Source organism: Peromyscus californicus, unplaced genomic scaffold (assembly GCF_007827085.1).
Source record: "Peromyscus californicus insignis strain IS unplaced genomic scaffold, ASM782708v3 Scaffold_11__1_contigs__length_118956290, whole genome shotgun sequence".
NCBI classification, from domain to species: Eukaryota; Metazoa; Chordata; class Mammalia; order Rodentia; family Cricetidae; genus Peromyscus; species Peromyscus californicus.
In genome coordinates, this window is record NW_026294402.1 from 93,717,389 (window position 1) to 93,740,024 (window position 22,636).

General features: G+C 49.2%; 1 protein-coding gene across 3 annotated transcripts in view; it reads right to left on the bottom strand.

Annotated features, from left to right (window-relative positions):
- Positions 1-21,009, bottom strand: part of Esyt3 (extended synaptotagmin 3) — a 59,120-nt gene extending 38,111 nt beyond the window's left edge. For all 3 annotated transcript variants that reach the window (XM_052717899.1, XM_052717890.1, XM_052717881.1), the window contains exon 1: positions 20,408-21,009. In XM_052717899.1, the coding sequence (XP_052573859.1) occupies positions 20,408-20,746 (339 nt within the window). In that variant the 5' untranslated portion in view covers positions 20,747-21,009. The remainder of the gene's footprint in view (positions 1-20,407) is intronic.
- Between the last annotated feature and the right edge of the window lie 1,627 nt (positions 21,010-22,636).

The window sequence follows — 22,636 nt, forward strand, 5'->3', positions numbered from 1 at the left end:
TGGCAAGCTTGGACCTGCTGCCTGGAAGGTGGCTCAGTGAGTCCCCACCCCGGCTTCTGGGTCGGTCACCAGGGTGCCCCCAGCACATCCACTGCACACCTGGCCCTGCCTACTCATCCGAGTTTACTCTCCTAGCCCTGCTTTGATTTCACAGGAGAAGCCAGCTCCACAGTGCCTTCTAGGAGGAAGACCCCCCCACCCCCAGCCCGCAGCTGCTTCTCTTCCCTTGGTCTCCAGTCCAGCTATGTGGAGCTGTGGAGGGAGCTGTGGAGGCTGCTTCTTTGCACATGCACTGGACATCCCCAACTCCCCGGGGTTAGTAAGCAGGTTAGCGCCTTACAAATTTCACTTACTCATTTCAAGGAGGCAAGTGATACACTTTATGTTAAAAACAACAACAACAACAACAACAAACAGCAAGTGAAGAACTTAGCTGAGTAAAGAGAAATTCAGAATTTTATCTGAAAATGCCACCACTCAGTGACAGCCATTTTTAACAGGGTGCCATTTTCGATGGCCACTGGGGGATGGCTGTCATGAAATACCTGTCCTCTCTCCTGTCCTTACTCTCAGGAGTCCCATCCAAGCCTACCTCTCCTCCAGGAAAGAGGACCCTCAGGCCTTGTCACACAGCCACTTATATTCCTCTAGGTCCCAGCCATTCTTTCTGCTTCTGGTGAGCCAAAGGGGCCAGCAGGGATAGAGGCCATTCCTGGTGAGCCAAGGGGCCAGCGGGGCTAGAGGGCCATTCCTGGTGAGCCAAGGGGAAAGCAGGGCTAGAGGGCCATTCCTGGTGAGCTGAGGGGAAAGCAGGGCTAGAGGGTCATTCCTGATGAACCAAAGGGCCAGCAGGGCTAGAGGGCCATTCCTGGTGAGCCGAAGGGCCAGCAGGGCTAGAGAGCCATTCCTGGTGAGCCAAGTGGGCAGCGGGGCTAGAGGGCCATTCCTGGTGAGCCAAGGGGGCAGCGGGGCTAGAGGATTCCAGGCTACAGGCTAACATCCATATGATTTGCCTCAACCCTCATGGTATCCCCTGGACCTCTTAGTCCAACCACCCACCTTCCCACAACGGTCCTGCACATGCCCGTTCCTGGGGTGTCAAACAGTCCCCCTCACCCACCCCTGTTCTCTTGGACTGCTGTTGTTTGTTACTTCTGGGTTACCAAGGTAGAGGACAGATGTCCCTCTTGGGTGTCTGATGGTTCTCCAGTGTAGAACTCAGTACACTTTTATGACAGCCCATTGGTCTCATCTCCTCTCCCTAGCAGCCTGGAAATGTATGGCTCCCTGCCGCAGCCTGCCCCTAGCATAGGAATGTCTAATAAACATAGAATGGAATGACCTGGAAGAACACTGAATGAATGCATGCAGGCCTAAGGGTAAGCTTCTTGCTCTCCAGGCTCAGGCTGATGAAGGAAACAGGTGAGAACAGACCACCTGGGCATGGGGTCAGGACTGAGACAGGAGGAAGGGACCAGGAGAGTTCAGCTTCAGTCGGGCCCTTACTGGCACGACTTCTTTGCTGGACCATTCACTCTCCATCCCGAGCTGCTGTACTTCCTGCTCTGGCACACTCTGGGTGTGGATCCTTCCACATTCCCGGCCCAGGTGGGTCTCCATCCTTGGGAGCTGAGTTGTTCTGCCTCTGGACCCTGGAGGCCGATCCAGTTTGGCAGGTCCAATACTGGCCACCCGTGGGAGCTGGTCAGATGTCGATTCCTAAGCCTGGCACCTCCTGAATCAGACGTGTGTTGGGGTGGGGCCCTCTGACTTATTTTTAACAAGTTCCTGGGGTGATTCTGGAGCACAGTCAGGGCTGGCTGTGAGATATCAATGCACAGCCCATGCTTTGTGTTAAGGTGACCCACACCCATCCTGAAAGAGTGGGAGCAGCAAAATGAAGTTGCCATAGTCTCTCTCAGCTTACCAAACCTGCCTTTGAGGCTCTCTACCAAGAGGCTTCTCCACCAATGGTTTGAACACCCCCACCTCCCATCCCCCACCCCCCACCCCCTGCCAAGGACAGCAATTCAGTCTAAGAAAACAGGACCAGTTTGGCGCATGCTCCTGGGAGCCTCCTCAGCCTGAATCGACCCTGGAGAGTGGACACACATGAGCCGATACTCTGCCCAGTGAACAAAAGACAGAAGTCTGACACTAGCAAGCTCTGATGTGGAAAAGCCAGCCAACCTCTTTCCCCATCTTTCTGAAGAAGTCTCTACCTATGCCAAATTCTCAAGGCTATCCTGTTTTTATCTGTGGCTTACAGAGATCTAGATCTTTAACTCTCCTTGGAAATTTTTTTTAATAGGGTAAGATAAGGATATCATTCTATGTTTCTCCGTCCTGCTTCCCCTAAGGCAATCTTCCACGACCATACAGCAACCACACACACACACACACATACATACACACACACACACACACACACACACACACACACACACACACACACACACACACACACACACACCCTTTCTATGCACCCTGGAGTGTGTCTCTAGTCAAGCTTCAGCCCCTTTCCTTTGTTTGCCAGTCAACACTTTCAGTTACTATGTCTTTTCAAAATGACCTGCGGCAAAGTGATGATCCCCAGTTGCTTTTATCTTCCGGACTTATATAGATATTGGTAATGCACTGTTAGTCAGTGCTGTATGACTGTTTGCAGAGCTTCCCCAACTCTGACATGTGCTGACCTGAGATCAACAGTAAAATGTGTTTTATAAAAAAGACCCCAGGAGCTTCCCCTGAAGGCCAAAGCAGAGGCAGAGATGCTCCGGAGACAGTCGGCTCACAGAATCCCAGTACCCCATTTGAGGACACAGTAACATACTGTACTAACTCCCTTCCACTAAGCCTCCTCACTTTACAGGCTTCATCACCTTCCAACCACACCCCAATGGAGACCAAGCCTTTGTCACAGGGCTTCGGGGGTGTCTACATGGAACCACTGTGGATCCTTGCTCTCCACAGGGACACTGACACTGTGCCACGAGAAGTTCACACCACCGTTTATCACGTTCCTGTTTAGGATCATAAAACCTTTTCTATAAAATTCTATACACTTTATCAGATAACTGTGTGGGTTTTGCAGTTTAAAAAAAGTGTTTCACTTTCTGAGAGACTTTGCTGACAATTTCGAATAATTCTAATTGTTCCTTGATATTCCTAGGTTGTTTGCTCTCTCTCTCTCTCTCTCTCTCTCTCTCTCTCTCTCTCTCTCTCTCTCTCTCTCTCTCTCTCTCTCTCTCTCTCTCCAGGGCCTCATGAAGCCCCAAACTTGCTACATGACTAAGGCTGGCTGTCAATTCCTGACCCTCCTGTGTCCACCCTCCCGGGCCAGGCATACAGATATACACCACATCGGGCTTTCTCCTGGGTCATTTATATATATATATATTTACCATCTCCAGTAGTATTCTTTATCTTTCTTTCTTGCTGTCCTTGTCTTTGTATATTCCCTGTGCTTTGCCTAATCAGCCAGGGCCTGTGTTTGATAAGCATCGGTGGAGAAATGGAGCATCTCTGCCTTGGCTTTGGCCTTCAGGGGAAGCTCCTGGGGTCTTTTTTATAAAACACATTTTACTGTTGATCCCAGATCAGCACGTGTCAGCATTGGGAAAGCTCTCCAATCTATGCACTTCCATTCTGCAAGAGCATTTAGGACGATATTCAATACCTTCTTATGTCCACTCAGATTGTCATGACCTTTCATGGTTATTCCATGATTGTAGTCAGGTTAAGTGACAGTGCTTTTAAAACAGCCAGCACTCACCCAGCAAGTGAGGAACCATGCCTGATCCTGGAAACCCAGTCAACTACCTGGAGCTGTGAAGTCATGGATCTTAGAGAAAAACCTGCAACTTAACTAAACTAAACTAGACTAGACTAGACTTAACTAAACCAGCATAATCCCTAACAACATTCTAAATATCTGTCCTTATACCCACAGATACGTGTAGTCTTCACCCTTCATCAAGGAAACTTCTCTTTGCAGCAGATGGAGACCAGCACAGGAAACCACAAGCAGTCAAAATGTAGAGTTGTGGAGCCCAGTCCCAGTGGATACATCTATAAAACAACTCCTGCACTAAGTCAGCGGTCATTGCAGAAGAGGGACGGGGAGAGACTGTAAGAAGCAGAGGATCGGGGAGTTTGCCAAGGGATTGTCTCTCCTGGAATGTCAAAAGCTACACCCATCAAGTCTCACCAACATGACTACCTAAACACAAGCTGAACAAGGGCAACTCATAGACATGCTAAATTGGACAGAGGAAAGCCCATGATGTCTCCACCCTACCAAAGAACCACAGGCAACTAAGGAACGCTGGGAGCTGGGGAGATAGTCTTCCCCAGGGAAGAGCACATCCACTGATTATCCCTGAAAACATATACATACAAGAAACATTATACAGACTAAGAGGTTGTATTTATGTGTTTAGAAATATATACACGTGTATCTCTACACACACACACACACACACACAAAACAACAACAACAATTAAAGAAAAAGAGGCTGTAAATTGGAAAGAAAGCAAGGCAGGAGAGGTACATGGGAGCGTTTGGAGTTGGAGGAGGAAAGGAACAAGGATGTAGTTATACTATTGTAATATTTTTATAATTATAATTTTTAAGGAGAAATAATTAAATTTAAAAAATTTAAAGAAAAAAAATCTAACTCTTGGCATAAACTCCTTTTGATGTTATGTTTTACTTGTGCCTTATGTTCATGGGATTCAAAGTGATGCCTAAAAATTTTTTCTCTCTTTTTCTGTGTGTGTGTGTACGAGAGAGAGAGAGAGAGAGAGAGAGAGAGAGAGAGAGAGAGAGAGAGAGAGAGAAGGTATATGTGTGCACATACATGCAGAAGCCAGAGGTTAACATCTGACATCTTCCTCAATATTAAGACAGGGTCTCTCACTGAACCTGGAGCTCACTGATTCAGCTAGATTGTGGGTTCAGTTCCCAGCACCCACATAGTGGCTTGCAACCATCCCTAAGTCCCCCCAGGGTATCTGATGCTCTCTTCTGACCTCCCTGGGTACCAAGCACATACATGGTGCACATATGTACATATAAAAAAAACACATGCAAAATAAAATGAATAAATCTAATAAAAAATAAATATATAGATTTGAGATTTCTATAGCTCCCTATCACAGTTTTCTATTATTTCTTTGTGGTATGAACAAAGACAGAACCTATTGGTAATTCCCCTGTAGGCTGGAACATGATTAATTTCTTTGACTGTTCCATGGGTGACTGTTATGAATGATGTCTTGCTATAGTATGTTTTGCCTGGTGTTTACTTTTGGCTTGGCTGGCTGTTGTCACAGAGGGGTAGACTAGGATTTCCAAGCCCCACTGCTGGCCCATCTACTTCCTCACATCAGCTGCCGACTTCGATTTCAGCTCTGTATTGTGCAATCACTGTGTCCATGACGACAGCTAATTATCGCCCTTTATGAGCGTGTGTCATCGCTCCTTGCCTTCAGACTTGCATTAAACTCCACTTTGGCTAACAAGACAACTGCTCTTCAAGTCTGCTTTGGTTGCCAAATTGCTCGGTTCTCTATTTTTCCTATACTATTTTCAACATTTAAAAAAAGGATTTTGGCCGGGCGGTGGTGGCGCACGCCTTTAATCCCAGCACTCGGGAGGCAGAGCCAGGCGGATCTCTGTGAGTTCGAGGCCAGCCTGGACTACAGAGTGAGTTCCAGGAAAGGCGCAACACTACACAGAGAAACCCTGTCTCGAAAAACCAAAAAAAAATAAAATAAAAAAAGGATTTTGAATTGTGTAGATGTATGTGTATATGTGGAATATGTGTACATGAATGCCATGTCTGAGGAGGCAGCAGAGAGTTGGGGTTACAGGCAGCTGTGGGCCACCTGACATGGATGCTGGGAACTGAGCTCAGGGGCTGTGCATAAACAGTAACTTCTCTCTCCAGCCCTTAACCTTTTTTTTTCCCTTAAGTTTTTCTTTTATTAGCTTATGTAAAATCAACTTTGGAGCTGGCAGGATGGCTCAGTGGGTAAAGACACCTGCCGCTAAGCCTGATGATCCGAATGCAACCTGAAACTCATGGTAGAAGGAGAGAACCGACTCTCCCAAGTTATCTTCTGACCTCCACACAAGTTCACACATGGAGGTGGGGGACGGGGAGGGAGCGCGCAAATAAGTAAATCAATAGAAATGTAATTTTAAAAAACCTCTAAAAAACAGGTTTCCGATGATATTTTTAATTGTCTTTGCTGTTTTTCTTCCTCCACGACCTTCCCTCCCTTGTGCACACTCACCCTTTTATGTCCCCTCCCCTTTCTCAACCCTCCTGCTCCTGCTCATGGACTCCTGTCATAGTCTATACCTGCTCTCACAAACCTTCATTTGCATAAATACAAACATTGATTGTCAGGATCCACTCTGAGACAGCACGTGGTTTTTATCTTCCTGAGACTAGGTCACCTCGCTTAACACCTTCCAGTCCCACCCATGTCCCTGCAATTCTAATAATTCCATTTTCCCTAAGACCTGAGTAAAACCCCATTGTGTACATATGCCGCTTTTTCCCTATCCATCACCTGTCGGAAGGCTAGATGTCCAGGCTGGTTCCATTTCTTTGCAACTGCTCTCCCCTACCAGGAAGCCTTCAGACTAAAGATGGGACCTAGCTCTAAACCTGGTCAGCAGCGCCGATCCAGAATCTGGGGAAGGTCTGGGTTCCTGAGATGAACGAGCTTTTGAACCCAGTTGGGATCAGCCGTTGGAAAGCTGGCTTTCCCAGGTAGCTAATGTCAATGTGCTGGCAGAGCTGACCAAGGCAGGCTAGCCAGAAAGTGGAGCACCAGCAGCCTGAGCACTTAGGTCACCATGGAAACAGCAGGGAGCCACAGCCCAAGCTCAAGAGCCATTGGGCACTCTCTTGACATGATTAGGGGCAGCAGAACCCACAGGAAAACATCCCTCACCCCTGGGCCTTTTCACAGCAAGGGTTTCATGTGCATCTCCCCTGAGCTTGCTGAAAGCACCAGGATAAGGTCTGGAGAGATGATATTTTAGTTTTTATTCTTACCTGACTCTCTCTCTCTCTCTCTCTCTCTCTCTCTCTCTCTCTCTCTCTGTGTGTGTGTGTGTGTGTGTGTGTGTGTGTGTGTGTGTGTGTGTGCGTGTGTGTGTGTGTGTAAGGCCTGGCAAAGTGACCCAGTCTGAGCCTCTGTTTTGTCTTTTCTTACAGAGGAACAGAGGGAGCAGCAAAGGAAGATGGCGTCTCAACATGGGACAGTCCTAAAACCATAGAGTAATGATAATTGTCTTTCTTTTATAGTTATGTAACATCCCTAAGTTCAATTTCTCACAATGGAAACTGAAATTCTCCTTCACTATGCCCCTACTTTCTCATCTGCAGAATGGGTTCAATGCTGCCCCTTTTCGTGATTCCTAGATAGACTAAATGGGATAGTGCCTACAAGGTGCTCAGGACCCTTTATGACCTGGAAGAAGTACCCCAGAAGTGGCAACTGTTACCAGAAGTTATGAAAGCCCGTCCGTCCCTGGACTGTGTGTCCTCATCTGTCCCACCCAGGATCCAGCTGAATATCCTGGTAGCTCCACTTTGAGGAACACCACTGACTGACAAGGGGAGAGCAGATAGACAGGGTAGAGCACACAGTTCTCTCAGAGGAGGAGACACAGTTGGTGGTTGCGTTCCTGGCTCTGCCCACTGGCTGAGAGATCTGTGCCCCAGACACACACAGTCACCAACAGGCTAGCCCACAGCCTACAAGGGACATAGGAAACCCTGCCCACTGGAGGTGCCACATAGTGAGGCCTGGCAAAGGGACCCAGTGGGAGCCTCCATTTTGTCTTTTCCTTCTGAGGAGCAAAGAGCAGCGGCAAAGGAAGATGTCGGCTCAACACGGGACAGAGTCCTAAAATCACCGAACTTCTGCTCCAATGCTCCAGGAAGCTGAGTCTCCTGGATCATTCCGGAAAAGTTCCCAGACATTTATATAAAATCAAAACAGGAAATTTCCTGGGAAGCTACTTAAGCTGGGGTCTCTGTTGAGCCCTCAGGAATTCTGGTTCCGGAAGGCAGACCACGGCACCTTTACCGAGTCCCCTGCCATGGCTCTGATCTTGGTGGAAGGTAGGAAAGAATGAGGAGGCGCGGCTCTCCTGACTGGGGTTGTGGGGGAGTCTACTTGGACCCCAGAAGGAGGAAGCTCCTCTGCTGCCTCTGACCATGGCTCCATAGTCACTGCCTGGGTCTCCAGCTCTCCTGGGTGATACTGCTGTCACTAAGAGCTTCTCCTCTGGGCCTCAGTTCGTTTACAAGGGCTCTTCCAGGAAGAGCTGGAAGGTAAACCCTGGAATATTAATGCTGTGATTTTGCTTGGCTCTGGGGCTGCCCCTCTACACGAAAGGTGGGGTACCCCACCAGAAAGAACTAGTGGAAAGTGTGACCAAGAGCTGAGAGGAGCAGGCTCTGGCCCTGACCTTTAGCTGTGGGTTCTCACAGGGGTGAGCCTGTTAATTCCTGCTCCATCATGTACCCGATCCAAGGATATGGAAGTGAACCTACTTCTAAGTGGGCTAGGGTGCTGGCCTGCTTCATTTCCAGAGAAATGTGTGCCCTATCCCCACTGATGCACCTCAGGCAAGAATGTGTCCCTAGAATAGGCCTGGTACATGGCCCAACTACCAGGACCACTCCTGGGGTGCATTTGGAAGTCAGAAGGTCAAAGGACAACTTGAGGGAGTCATTTCTCTCTTTGCACCATATGGGTCCTGGGAATCAAGTTCATGTCATCAAGCCTGGCAGCATATGCCTGACCACAGGCTGGTATTTTTACCAATGACCAATTTGGCCAGGGACTAGAGGAAACGGGAGCTTAAGGAGAGAAACTAAGTCAGCAAGCTGAGGTTCAAGTCAAATCCCCAAGCAGACAGAGCCCACCTAAGACACTGTGTCCATCGTTAGGTGGAGATGTCTGAAATCTACCTACTAAAGCCTTTAGGATCAATGGTCCCAAAGTAGTGAGGAAACAGAGCCCAGAATGACAGTTAGAGCCCACCAGACACATTGCAGGGTCTGGGTTTGAAGGTATGTGTTACTATGGAGCTTTGGGCCACTGCACCCTCTCAGGAGGAGGCAGGGCACTGGAGGAGACATCACTTAAAGGACTTTCCTGCACACACACACACACACACACACACACACACACACACACACACGTCTCATGGGTCTTCCTTGCTCCAAAATGCATACACATACACACATACACACACACACACACACACACACACACACACACACACACACACACACACACTTGCTGGCTCAAACTGATGATGCTATCCACATCTCATGCTCAAATGAGACAAGACCCACACATTTTGGGTACTGTACAGAGATGTCCTGCAAAGGCTGGTTACTGGCTCTCAGGCTGCTCCGTCTGGAACTAGAGACCACACCCCAGGGGCTGACCCAATGGCTTTCCTAGGAAAGCAATCCTCTTTTACTAATTTTTCTCACAAGGAAGCACAGCCTCCCCCTTTTTGTTAGGAGGCAAATATTTAGCCATGAAAACTACTTCCATTTTAACTTTTTGTTTTGAGACAGATCTCACTAAGTAAGTTCAGGCTGGACTCAAACTCTCTGCCCTCCTGCCTCACCCCCCTTGAGTCCTGAGATTACAGGTGTGCGACACACCTGGCTGACAACTACTTTTAAATTGCCCCTTTCTGCTTTAAATTACCCTGCTAAACATGCTTTCAGAGAGATAATTGCTCTGCCAACCTGTCTGGCACTATCCTGTAATCCACAGGATCTTAATAACACACCCAGCTAGCAAACTGGTCTAAACCAGCTAGGCCCAACAACAGAAAGACTGATCAGCTGGAACTCCAATAGTGGCCATCAATGACCAGATAGATGCCCAGCAGCTTGCTAAGGATTAGGGCTCAGAGCTGTCCACAAAGCAAGTTTTCTCATACACGATGTATATATGTTATGGCGATGTATGCATGTTATGTGTGTGCATGTGTGTGGGGACCAGAGGTTAACACTGGGTGTCTGCCCCACCTTTTTAAACTTGTAGATTTTTTTAGTATTTATTTAATTTATGTGTATGTGTATGTGCCTGAATGCACAAATGTGCGCAGTGTGCATGCAGGCACCCGTGGAGCTCAGAAGAGGCCTTGAGTCCCCTGGAACTAGAGGGGCAGATGGTTGTGAACTGCCGTGTGGGTGCCGGTCACCAAACCCGGCTCCTCTGCAAGGGCAGTAAGCACTCTTAACCACTGAGCCATCTCTCCAGCCCCCACTTTATTTTTTGAGACAAGGCTTCTCACTCAACCTGGGGTTCACCATTTGACTCCCCAGCAAGCTCCAGGGGTCTATCTGCTCCACCCTCATCCCCGGGGTGACAGCCGCATCTGCTGCCACTCTCCGTTTTTACGTGGGTGCTGAGGCTCTGAGCTCAGGTTCTCATGCTTACATGGCAAGCAGTTGACCTACTGAGCCATCCCCCAGCCCCAGAGCAGCTTTCCCAGGAGACCTCAGTGGTAGTGTGAGTTGCTAGGAAGGTCTATGATCTAGACAGGTTTGATAATACCTAGAGGTTAAAAAATATTATTTTCTTGTTCATTAGACTAATAAAGGCCCCAAAATAATCGTCACTGAGGCTGATGAGGTAACAATGAAGTGGATGAGAGTCCTTTTAAAATGTGTTAAAGTTTTAAATGGACACAGTATCAAACTGCCTTCTACGTACTCATCTTTAAAATTCTCAGCCCTCATCGGAGGAACTTCTTGCAGTGGGGAGCGGTTAATACAGAGACCCACAACTGTCCAAGTGCAGAGAGTAAGTGTTGCTGGAGTGCTCAGCCTTAAATGGTCATCCACGCCATCCCCTCTTATCCCCAGGGTTCAGGGACACCACAGAAGAAGGGCAAAAGGATTGTAAGAGCCCAGCGGCGAGAGCTGCTGCAGAACAGCGCCTCCTGAATGTGACAGGAACAGTGCACTCATGGACGCACAGCCCCTGTGGTGGCCTGAACAAGACCTGCACAAGATCAAGCTGGTCAAAGCTGGCATGGATGGGGAAGGGGTCACCAATCCTACCCCTAGCTGAGGAGCCATTGGAAGTTGAAAGCTGCTGCAGCAGGCAGAGTTAGTTTTCTTCAGGGGTATTGGCAGGCTCTAGTGCAGTAGTTCTCAACCTGTGGGTCGTGACCCCTCTGGGGCATTGAATGACCCTTTCACAGGGGTCACCTAAGACTATTAGAAAACACAGACATTTACGTTATGATTCATAACAGTAGCAAAATTACCGTTATGAAGTAGCAATGAAAATATTTTATGGTTGGGGGTCAGCACAGCATGAGGAACTGTATTAAGGGTCTCAGCATTAGGAGGGTTGAGAACCACTGCTCCAGTGGATGGTCCTACAATCATGTGTATACAGGCAGCACTAACTAGATTTCATGGCTCTCTCATCTCATCAAAGAACCTTCTTTTTGCAGCAGAGAAAACAAGAGAGATCCATGGCCAGATGGATCTTATGTAGAGAATAAGTGGCCATGGGTGCCCAGCCCCAAATGGGACATCTGTACCATGACCCCACACCTAAGGCTCAGGGAACATTGTAAAAGGGGGGCAGGAAGATTGTAAGAGCCAGAGAACAAGGGCTGCTTCATGACAGTTTCTTCTGGACAGGACAGAGATGTTGCTCCCATGCCTGCCGGCAATATGGCTGCCTGAACAAGACCTGCAAAGAGCCAACATGGATACAAGAAAAGGCCCCAACCCTAGACAGAGAGCTAGAGGCAGCCAGTGGCTGCCAAGTGAGAGAGAAGTTTGTTTTTTTTTTTTTTTTTTTTTAATTTTTTTTTTTTGTTTTTTTTTTTTTGGTTTTTCGAGACAGGGTTTCTCTGTGTAGCTTTGCGCCTTTTCCTGGAACTCACTTGGTAGCCCAGGCTGGCCTCGAACTCACAGAGATCCGCCTGGCTCTGCCTCCCGAGTGCTGGGATTAAAGGCGTGCGCCACCACCGCCCAGCTGTTTTGTTCTTTTTTATTTTCTTTTCTTTCTTCTTTTTTTTTTTTCCCTCAAGAATGAGACCCCAATCCTAAGGGGTCAGCTTTAAACACATGCAAATAAGGGTAACACTAATTGAACCCATTAGGGTGTGTGTGTGTGTGTGTGTGTGTGTGTGTGTAAAAATACATATAAACAAAGAGGTTATGAATTCAAGAGGAGGTGTGGAGTTGAAGCGGGACAAGGGAGGAACTGGACAGGGAAGAGAAGCCCTGAGCCAGGAGCTGAGAAAACAGAAGAGCAGCAGCAGCCTTGCCTTAAAAGAGATTCAGTCAGACACACTCTGGAAGGTGCAAATCAGTGTGGGAGCGAGGTGGTGGGAGCACACTGAGAGGGTGGGAGCACACTGAGGGAGCCTGAGCCCTAGAAGCTGGACCTGAGGGTAATTCAATGAGCTGGGCCTGCGGGTAAGCTGTGGGAGACTCAGACTGTAAGTCACAGGGAGAAACTCCAGGCAGTCCTAGGAACCTTAGCTGGCCATATGGCGGTGGGGGTGGGGGGAACGTGAAAACACACCATCAATGTTAAAGAAATGGTTAAGGAACTTACGGTATAGTCATATCATGGAAGGCATAGTTACTAACGGTGTTCTTAGACAGTGTTTGTACTAGGCTAAGACTATTAAAAATAATAATAATAATAATAATAATAATAATAATAATAATAATAATAATGGTCCTGGAGAGAATGACTCAGCAGCTGAGAGCACTGACTGCTCTTGTAGAGAACCCAAGTTTGATCCTCAGCACCCACATGGTGGCTCACGACCACTGTAACTCTAGTTCCAGGGGACCTGTCACACCCTGCTGGTCTCCAAGGGAACCAGGCATGCACATGATACACATATATACATGCAAGCAAACACTCAGGCACATCAAATAAAAATAAATCTTCTTTTAAAAGAATATTTAAAAATAAGGAAAGGTACAAGTTAGTTTTGCTTTTAGCTTTCACACACCATCTGTGCACATTAGGGTACTCAAGTAGAGTCATGTACCTGAGTGGAGGACCTGTGTGTAAGTATATCTTTTGTACCTTCCACATACATTTGCTTTCATAGCTAAGAAAGCCAGATTTTGAACTAGTTTATAACCAGTGTTAAAATATTAAAAAGTAAACACAAAAGAAAAACAAATAGTGACTGACTACTTGAAAAAGTGTGCAACATCCTTAGCCATTGGGAAAGACAAATGAAAATTACTTCAAGATTCCACTGCATGCTACTCAGAATGACTGTCATCAAGACAAGTGACAAACACTGGCATATGAGGATGTGGGGAAAGAGGAAACTTATTCACCGCCTGTGGGAGGGTAAACTTGTGCAGCTACTATGTAAATCAGTGGGGAGGCTTCTTAGGAAAAACTAAAACTAAATCTACCATGAGTGGCAGCTGTGACCTCTCCTGGGTCTACACCAGAAGGACTCTAAGTGGGCAGACCACAGTAATACTTGCCCATCTGTGTTTATTGTTACAGTGTTCACAATGGCCAGTAAATAGAATTCGCCAGAAGGACAGATAAAGAAAGCATGATACATATGTGTATATGTAGCCATAAAGAAAGATAAACTCAAGACATTTACAGGAAAATATGGAAAACATTATGTTAAGGGAAATAAGCCAGACTGGGACAAATATCACAGCTTCGTTCACATGCGTAATCTAGATTTAAAATTACACATCGGGTATATATAAATGTATGTATTGGTATGTGTGGTCATGAAACCAGAAGGGGGACCATGGCGGGGGTGGGGGGATCTTAATGGAGTGGAGGAAAAGGGGATAACAGAACACACATGACATGGAAGGAGGGTGCCAGGAAGTAAGGGAACCAGTGAGGGGGGAGCAGGGACTCCACGGGAGGGCAGAGGGGAGGCAAATGACGAGGACAAAGTAGAATGACACACATAATGGAAAGGCCACAACGTATTCTAACCTTAAAAATCTGAAAACAGCCGGGCGGTGGTGGCGCACGCCTTTAATCCCAGCACTCGGGAGGCAGAGCCAGGCGGATCTCTGTGAGTTCGAGGCCAGCCTGGGCTACCGAGTGAGTTCCAGGAAAGACGCAAAGCTACACAGAGAAACCCTGTCTCGAAAAAGCAAAAAAAAAAAAAAAAAAAAACCCAAAAATCTGAAAACAATTAAAACTTTGAAGGGGATTTTTTTTTTTTTTAACGAAAAATAAACACATGCAAAGGGGTGGGTGGGGGATTATGGGATTCTGAAATGGTCCAGAGAAGTTCCTGGGTTTCAAGGACAGATGACACATAGGCTTCTTGGGCAGGAGTGGCCCTGTCTTGGTGCAGAGATAGAGTGTGTGAGACCTAGACCCTGGGTCCCTGTGAGACTAGAGGGCCAAATCTCATATCCTCAGTTGGAGTACAAGGTGTGTCAAAAAATGTTGCTTTGTCCCTATAGCAGGTCCCATGGGAGTTTGGGGGGGAGAGGGGGACAACCAGACATATCTTTAATCCTGCCTCAATATTTACTGAGGAGGAGGAAAAAGTTAGTACTTCTGGTACCTGTGAGCAGCTCTGTACTGAAGTTCTAGGTTCCCAGAGATTAGAAATCCCTGGGGCTCAGCTGGGAGGAGGTGAAGATGAATATACTATGGTTTGGATATGAAGTGTCCCTGAACAGGCCCACGTGCTGGCGGCCTTAGTCTCCAGGGCAGCAGGGTTCAGAGGCGGGGCTTTGAGGAAGTGACCGGATCATATGGGCTCTGACTTCATCAATGGATTAATCCCTGGTAGATTCATAGATGGCATTACTGGGAGATGATGGAAGCGTTAGGAGGCGGGGCCTGGATGGAGGAAGCAGATCACTGGAGGCATGCTTTGAAGGGTGTGTATCTTCCCACCCCTTCCTCTCAGTGTGAGTAGCCTACGCCATGTGCTCCCACTGCCAAGATATACTGTCTAACCTTTAGCCTGAATTTCATGGATCCAGAACCACTGAGTTCATGAGACAAAATAAAACCTTCCTCCAAAAACTGTTTCCTAAGGTGTTTGTCACAGTGATAAAGCTACCACAGAAAGGCAGGCGTGGGTCCTCAAACCCTGTTCACCAACACAGCTGGATTGTGGCCCTCACACTGCAACCCTCAATTCCTCATGAGGAAGCTCATACTTCCCTAAGTTACCAGGGACATTCCCACAGAAGTGCCACCTCTGCTTGCTTCTGAGGTGCTACAACAGGAGCCTGAGGAAGTTAGCAATCAGCTTCCGTTCCTCTCAGTCCAGTGGGGAGGGGCCTGCAACAGGGGAGGGCAGGGGTTCTTCCCACCCTTGGCACTAATCTGCCTCTACCATGTGACCTCCTTGTCACTCAGGTCTTTGGGCACCTGCTTGCAGGAGAAGTTGCCCCAGACACTCCTATCCAAGCATGAATCAGGACTTCTAAATGAAGCCACGGGCCGTCTCAAGTGGATTTGAATTTTGTGAAATACTGTCTTAGAATCTGCATCTTAAGTGACCAAACCTGTGGGAAGCTTTGGGCCCAGGGTCCCCCACTATCACCACAGTCCTCGACTCTACTCCATAGTGCCTCTTCTAGGAAAGTTTTCCGGGCCACTCCCCACCTGCTCTAGATTGTGGGGCATTTACCCACCACCCCCACAGTTCCCCAGAGTTTTCTTGAGTGCGAGCAGCAGGAAATATTAGATAGAAGGATTTATTGCGGAGAATCTTGCAGAGATAAACAGATAGAAAATAAAGAATAGCCTCGAGAGGGCCTGGAACCTTTTCCAACGGGCCCCGACTGTCTCTGCCCCAGGGTTTTTATAGAGACATCAAGGGGTGGAGCAAGAGACCTCCTCCCCCAGCACAGCCAAATGCAGACCATCTCAGACACCTGCACTCAGGCCCGTGGTCCTAATCATCCTCTATGCGGACATGCTGGGTAAAGCCACGAGGAACCCGAGAACAGGCTCCCACACTAGATCCCTCCCCCAAACTGCTCAGAACTTTGGACTTCTGACATGTCTTAGAATAGATTGTTCCCTGGGCCTACATCCCCCCTCTGCGTGATGGTTCCTCAAAGGCAGAGACCATGGCACACTTACATCTGTGGCTCATCCTGCAGAACTGGGCCTCACACATTGCAAGCCCTCTATAAATATCTGCTGACTGAGTAGAGGATGAACACACAGATACCTGAAATCCCTGTGCTGGGCTTGGAGGAAAAGGACACCCACACGCTGTCACACTTAGTGCCCAATCCCGGCCTAGGACATGGTAAGCCCGTGAAGCATCACCAAGACATGGAACAGAGACACAAAGGACATGACTTAGCCCGGCCTCCTCTTCTCTCCTGAGGACAGGCCCAACTCCAAATGTCCTGTATGACTTCTTAGGGCTGTGGACAGTCCCCTGGTTCCACATGGCCCTCAACTGCTTCCATGGCACTGGCTGCAACATCAAGCTTTTGCAGGCTCATTTGAGAGTGCCCAGGATCACTGCACTGACTTCCTCTCGTTAACAGAACTATCAGTGAGGACAGACAGGGAGGAGTGGGGCGGGGGGGGGGGGGGGGGGGGGGGGGCGGGGGACGGACGACGATGACTCGATGCTCCTCCCACAGTAAGAATGTCTGATGGGCAGCCCCAGAAAAAGCAGCACTCAGGCCCTAGTTGTCTGTCTGACTGGCCAGCAGGGATGCCGACAAGGGACAATCCAGCGATGCTGCTGGTGCCTCCACACATCCATCACTTTGAGTGGGTGGGTCATCTTCCCTGGCTCTTGCGTTGGCATCCCCAGTCACATGGAGGGTGAGTAAGAAAGATTAAGGAATAGGTCCTGGTGGGGGTGTGTGAAAGCAGAGACAAGCCGACTTGGGGTTGGTTCATGGCTAAAAGGCATCTCCAGATGGGCATCTGCTACAGGTTCATTATTTTCAGAAGCCCTGAGACAGGTACACCCTGATGAGTGCTCGCAGACTTCCAAGTCTCTGCCTTCTCCCTCTTCACACCGGCACCAACCTGCCAGCAGTTCCACAAGGGTTAACTGTCCCCGACAAGGCTGCCAGCTGATTGCTATCAGCTGGCAGTAACAAGCTGGGCTAGACCCAGAACCACAGACAGACAAACTGCCAGTGTTTCCCACAGCTCTTTCCACTCTCTCCCCTGCCTCAGGCTATTTGCCTACCAACCAGCTCTCATCCCTCACACACCTCATCAGACTGGGAACCAGGCGAGGCGTTCACCAGACTTCACTCCTTACCAAAGCAGAGCCAAAGTAAATACCTGATAAATACGGCCCATGAATGGCTGAGTGAATGCCCTGGAAATGGGGGGACTGGTGAAGGCCCACTCCTATGCTGTGGTGACTGGCACAGGGCAGCAGCGGATGCTGACCCCATGGAGAGTCTTGAGGACAGAGTGAGAAGGCCCAGCTCTGAAGGCCATTGGATGACTACTCACTGTGGCACTGAAGCTGGGATCCCCAGAACCACAGGGCAGGCCCAGCAGGAGCCTGTCAAAATGAGGTTTCCCTGAGGTTCTGTGTGCACCCTCTCCTCTTGCTCTGCTCTCTGCCGTCAGCCAGTTCCCCAAAGATACATTTCCTACTGGGACACTTGTTCATTAGTTTAACATTGGGCAAAGGTCCTCAGGAGACTCAGAAAACTGAGGATCATAAGGCAATAACTTATACTGAACATCCACTTGTGATTGGACCGAACAAGTGCTTTATTTTGGTAGTTTTGTTGAGATAGAGTGTATCCTAGACTGGCCTCAAACTTGCTCATGTATCCTAGGCTGGCCTCAAACTTGCTATGTAGTTAAGGCTCACCTTAAGGTCCTGATCATCTTGTCTCTTTCTAGAGTGCTCAGACTCTTATAGGTGTGCCTGGGTCTGGAGTTGGGGTTTTCAAATATTTAATTCATTACAACCAACACCTGGAGACAGAGCCAATAGTGTGAAGGGTGTTCTGCTTGTTTTTGTGTTACCCTCCAGACTGCAGACAGGGCTCCCTCACTCCTTGGGCTTGTAAGTAGTATGTGTTCCTATTCTGAGGTAGAAAAAGAGGAAGTGAGCAGAATATTCAACCACATGGGCCCCAGCTTTCCCACCTCGCGTCCTCCATGAGGCTGGCCAAAGGGCCACATTTGCATCAGGCTGTGCATCCTTCCCAGGTGTTCATGGGAAAGTAAGCTCTTTAGCCTTGTTTCCCAGGACCCCCGGGCATGGTGATGACCACCCAGCTCTCTACGGCAGAAAGCACCCTGGACTCCTAGGCTCCTCCCTCCCTCTAGAGGCCACAAACAGCTATAGCTCCTCTCCAGGTCACTCCTCATCTCCTCCTGCTGTGCCCACTGCTGTCAGGTTCAAATGATTTCCCCAGGTGGGTTGTCTACCCCGGCTTATACCTTCCTCCTTTCTGCGGTGTCTTTCAAACCCTTCCACTGGCTCCTTACAAGGGTTACAGCCTTCAGAATCTGACCCTGTCACCCTCAGGCCTGCCCCCTCTCAGCTGCCCATCAACTCTGACCACACACGTTAGACAGGCCGGCCATGCACACACTGCTCCTCAGGGCACCCAGTCCATCCCTCTAGGCTGTGTTCACAAGCCTCTCTAGGCCTACAGAGCCCAGCCTAGCATCACCACCACAACCCCAAAGCTTACCTAGGATCGGGTTCTCAAAGTCAGCCAGCCACACCAGCCAAGGGAGTCTAGAAAACCCAGGCTGAGGTTAAACCTTTCCTGAGACCCTCTAGAAGGCAGGAGGCTGCAGTCTAGGGACAACCTGATGTGAGAGTCAGTAAGGTGTCCACTTCAGGCCTCTGACCCCCTGATGAAACTATTCAGGCTCTTGCTTTTGACTTACCCAGGACCTCCATAATAATTTCCTATCATGTGCCAATCTCCTGAGACTGGCATCTCTAAGACACCATCATCTTCCTCTGTATGCCCCATGGCCAACTAGATCAGACCTGTTCCCATGGCTTCTACTCTAGGAACATACTAAAGTTTCACAGTGTATACCCTTATCAGCAAGCATTTGGCCCCCTCAACCCAAATACATTTATTTATTCATATGTACAAAGCCTTGGTGCTCATCCGCATATTAATGTTAGGGGATAAATTGAACCTCCTCTCCCAAAATTTGCATGTTCTGTCCCCCAGGACCTCAGAATGTGACTGCATTTAGAGAAAGCCTTGACAGATCTAATTAAATTAAAATAAGGTCATTATTTTATGGACTTGAATGCCATGATTGCTGTCTTTGTATGACAAAGAAACACTTGGACACAGGTACATGGAGGAAGGAGCCTATGAAGATAGAAGTCATCCAAAGGCAGAGGAGAGAGCGGCCACAGAGGAAATGGACCCTGCAGATATGGCTTCATCTTGAACTAATTGCCTACAGACTATGAGACACTACGTTTCTGTTGTTCAAGCCACCACATCTGTGGTACTTTGCTTTAGCAAACCACATACAGCAAGACTTAATTTCCAAATGAGTATCAATAGGCCATTCTAACATTTTCTTCTCAAAACCCCCACTTTAGAGGTTAGTATCTCAGGCAGGTACGAGGCACTGAGGTTTAGCTGGGTTTTAGAGTTCAGGCCACATGCAAAACATGCAAGCCAGAGGAAATGAGGAAGGAGTCTGGGGACCTCTGCACACCTCTCCTGTGAGCCTGAGCTACAGGGAAGCAATCTGAGGAGCAGAAGCCCCCAGCACCAAAAGGGAAAGATCTGTCTGTCATACAACAACCCTTGGAAGCGGACTCCTTTGGACTTCCAATCCGAAGGATTGCCCAGTGTCCGTAGGCCCCACTCGAGGAGTTAAGCTGCGGGTACAGAACTTGTTTTTAAGTGAGCCAGGTGGTTCTCAGGACCAAATGCATTTGAGAAACCATAGCCAGGCCAGCCGCCACCAGGAGGCGGGTTTGTCGCTGGACTGTGAGTGTACACAAGGCCTGTGCATCCCCCATGGCATAGGGAGGGAGAGGCCAGTGGTCCGTGCTGCATCCGGGCCAGGCACCTCCAGCCTAGCGGAGCACTCCTGCCAGCCCTCAGCTGAAGGCGACCAGAGCCAGCTGCTCCTGTCGCTGCTGTGTGTGTGTCCATCTATGTACCACACCCTGCGCTAGTTCTTTAAATCAACAAGCGAATGGAAGAAGCGCCTTCTGTTTCCCAGTAACTTTGCGGAGTCCTGGACGCTCTGTTTTTTTGACTCCTGGGTGTGACCCGCCCCAGACTCTTCTCTGATGCCGCCGAGCTCTCACAGGAAGCCGAGGTATCCCCCCTCCTCCAGCGTCCCCTCCGAAGCCCACAGCCCTCCATCCAACCAGGCTCACCCAGGCCGGCAGGTGCTGACCGCGCAGCTCGCGGCTGATGAACTCGCGCTCGTGCTCTAGGAATTCGAAGGCGGCCTCCAGGCGCCCCAGCTTCCCGCGGCGGTTCCGGCGCCACCACATCCAGAGCAGGGCGCCAAGCAGCAGCCAGGTGACGCTGAGCCCCAGGTAGCCTGCCAGGTAGACTGGCGCCAGGTAGAAGAGCACGCGCGCCACGAAGCCGTAGAGCTCGGGCAGCAGCTGGCCCGACAGGCGCAGCTCGGGGTTCCGTGCGCGCTGACCTCTCTGCCGGGCGTCGGGGCTGCGGGGAGCCCTCGGGGCGCAGGGCTCCTCCGCCTGCATCTCGCGGACGCCGGCTTGCCCTCTCCAGAAGCTTCACCCCAGCTCAGGTTGGAGCACGCCTATGCTTGGGCACATCTGTCCTCACCGCAGGAGGACTCCGCTGCGCGCCGCTCCTGCTCTGCCAGCTCTCTGCGCGCTCAGAGCTCGGGTTCTCTCCAGCCCTGGACTGCCGCGTCTGGGAATAAGGCCAGCTGGGTGGAGCTGTAGCAACCTGGGAAATCCGGAAGTCTCCGCCACCAGGGGCGGGCCCAGGTGAAAGGGGGCGTGATCATCTTGATGTGGCTTTGAGGGCAGCCTGGGATCCCAAAGTTTGTCATAGATTTCAACAGTAGGGGTGCAGCTGCCATTTGGGATGGGCTAAATGCTGCCCTACCAATGGGCCCAACTGGCTTACCATGGATAAACATAACCTAAAACCTGTTCCTTAAACACAGTATTATCTGGACTTTTCCCTGGGTATTCCAGACCCTTCACAAACCGGGTCATCACCAGGGTGGACCTAACTCTGAGTTCTGGGACCTCCAGCTGGTCTTCAGAGTCTGCGATGCCGCTCTCTTAAGTTATCTGTTAAGCCTGGACTCAGCCTCCAGCTCAGCCAAGCTGAACTTGGGACCCTCCTGTACCCCTCATCCTCAGCACCACTTTCGAAACCCTCTCTAAAGGAGAGTCAGTCAGTCTGGGTCACCATTCCCGGCACCCAGAGCTTCCAGGAGCCTGACCATCTTCACTCACAAGTCATTTGCTCTCTCTTGGTGCACCCAAAGAAGGCAAGTAACCCGTGAGTGGAAAAAGAAAGAGGAAGCAAGCCCTGAGGTGCTTGGGAATCAGTGCAGCCCACAGCTTCCGGGTAGCCGCGTCTGAACTATCAGACCAAGAGGAGCGTGGATCCCTAGGTTCAGACAGTGAGTCACCTTGTGGATGGCACACATCGTAGGTGCCCATACAAGATCACGGCAACGACCAGATGGTGAGACAGAAGTGACTGACAGCAGTACAGGCTTGATCTGGAGTAATTTCCTTCTCTTTGGAGAATTGAAAGGCTCAGCCCAATGAACCATCAAAGATGACGGCATTCTCTTTCCTGAACCTCCCCACCTCTTTTCTCTTCCTCCTCCCTCTGGATAAAATCACTTGCTGCAAAGGGTCGTAGAGATGGCTCCTTGGTTAAGAGCACTTACAGCTTATGCAGAAGACCCTAGTTCAGTTACCAGCACCCACAACAGGCTCACCAAGTTCATATAACTCCAGCTCCAAGGGATGGCCTCATTTGCACCTGCATTCACACGCACACCCACACAAATATATACATGATTTAAAATTAAAAATAAATCTCAAAAAAGTTATTTGTTGCAGTAAGGTTTTACACCAATGGAGGTCAACATACCCAGATCCTCCTCTTCCCTTCTTGGCCTTCTTGGCAGCAGGCTGCCCTGGAAACCAACAAAAATTCGGCTTCTTCTGGTGCCTTTGAAGAGCCAGCTATATTCAAACCTTATTAAAGTTTCTGAAAGTCTTACAGATAAAGGCTGCTAAACACAATGTAACCCAGTGTTTCTCCAATTATTTACCGCAGAACCCATTGTCATGACCCTTCTTCTTTGGTTGGTCCAGGTCAACAGAAGTTAAAGACGTGAGGATATGTATTAAGGCTATAGAGCTGTCTCCAAGAATTTGAGGCAGAAGGAACTCACAGAATTCATAGATCGGGAAATTACCTGCCAGCACTCTGCTCCTCACCCCTGTAGAACACTCTGCCTTCCCCCAGTGTCCAGCTCCTCACCCCTGTAGAACACTCCACCTTCCCCCAGTGTCCGGCTCCTCACCCCTGTAGAACACTGCATCTCCCAAGTGTCCAGCTCCTCACCCCTGTAGAACACTGCACTCCCCCAG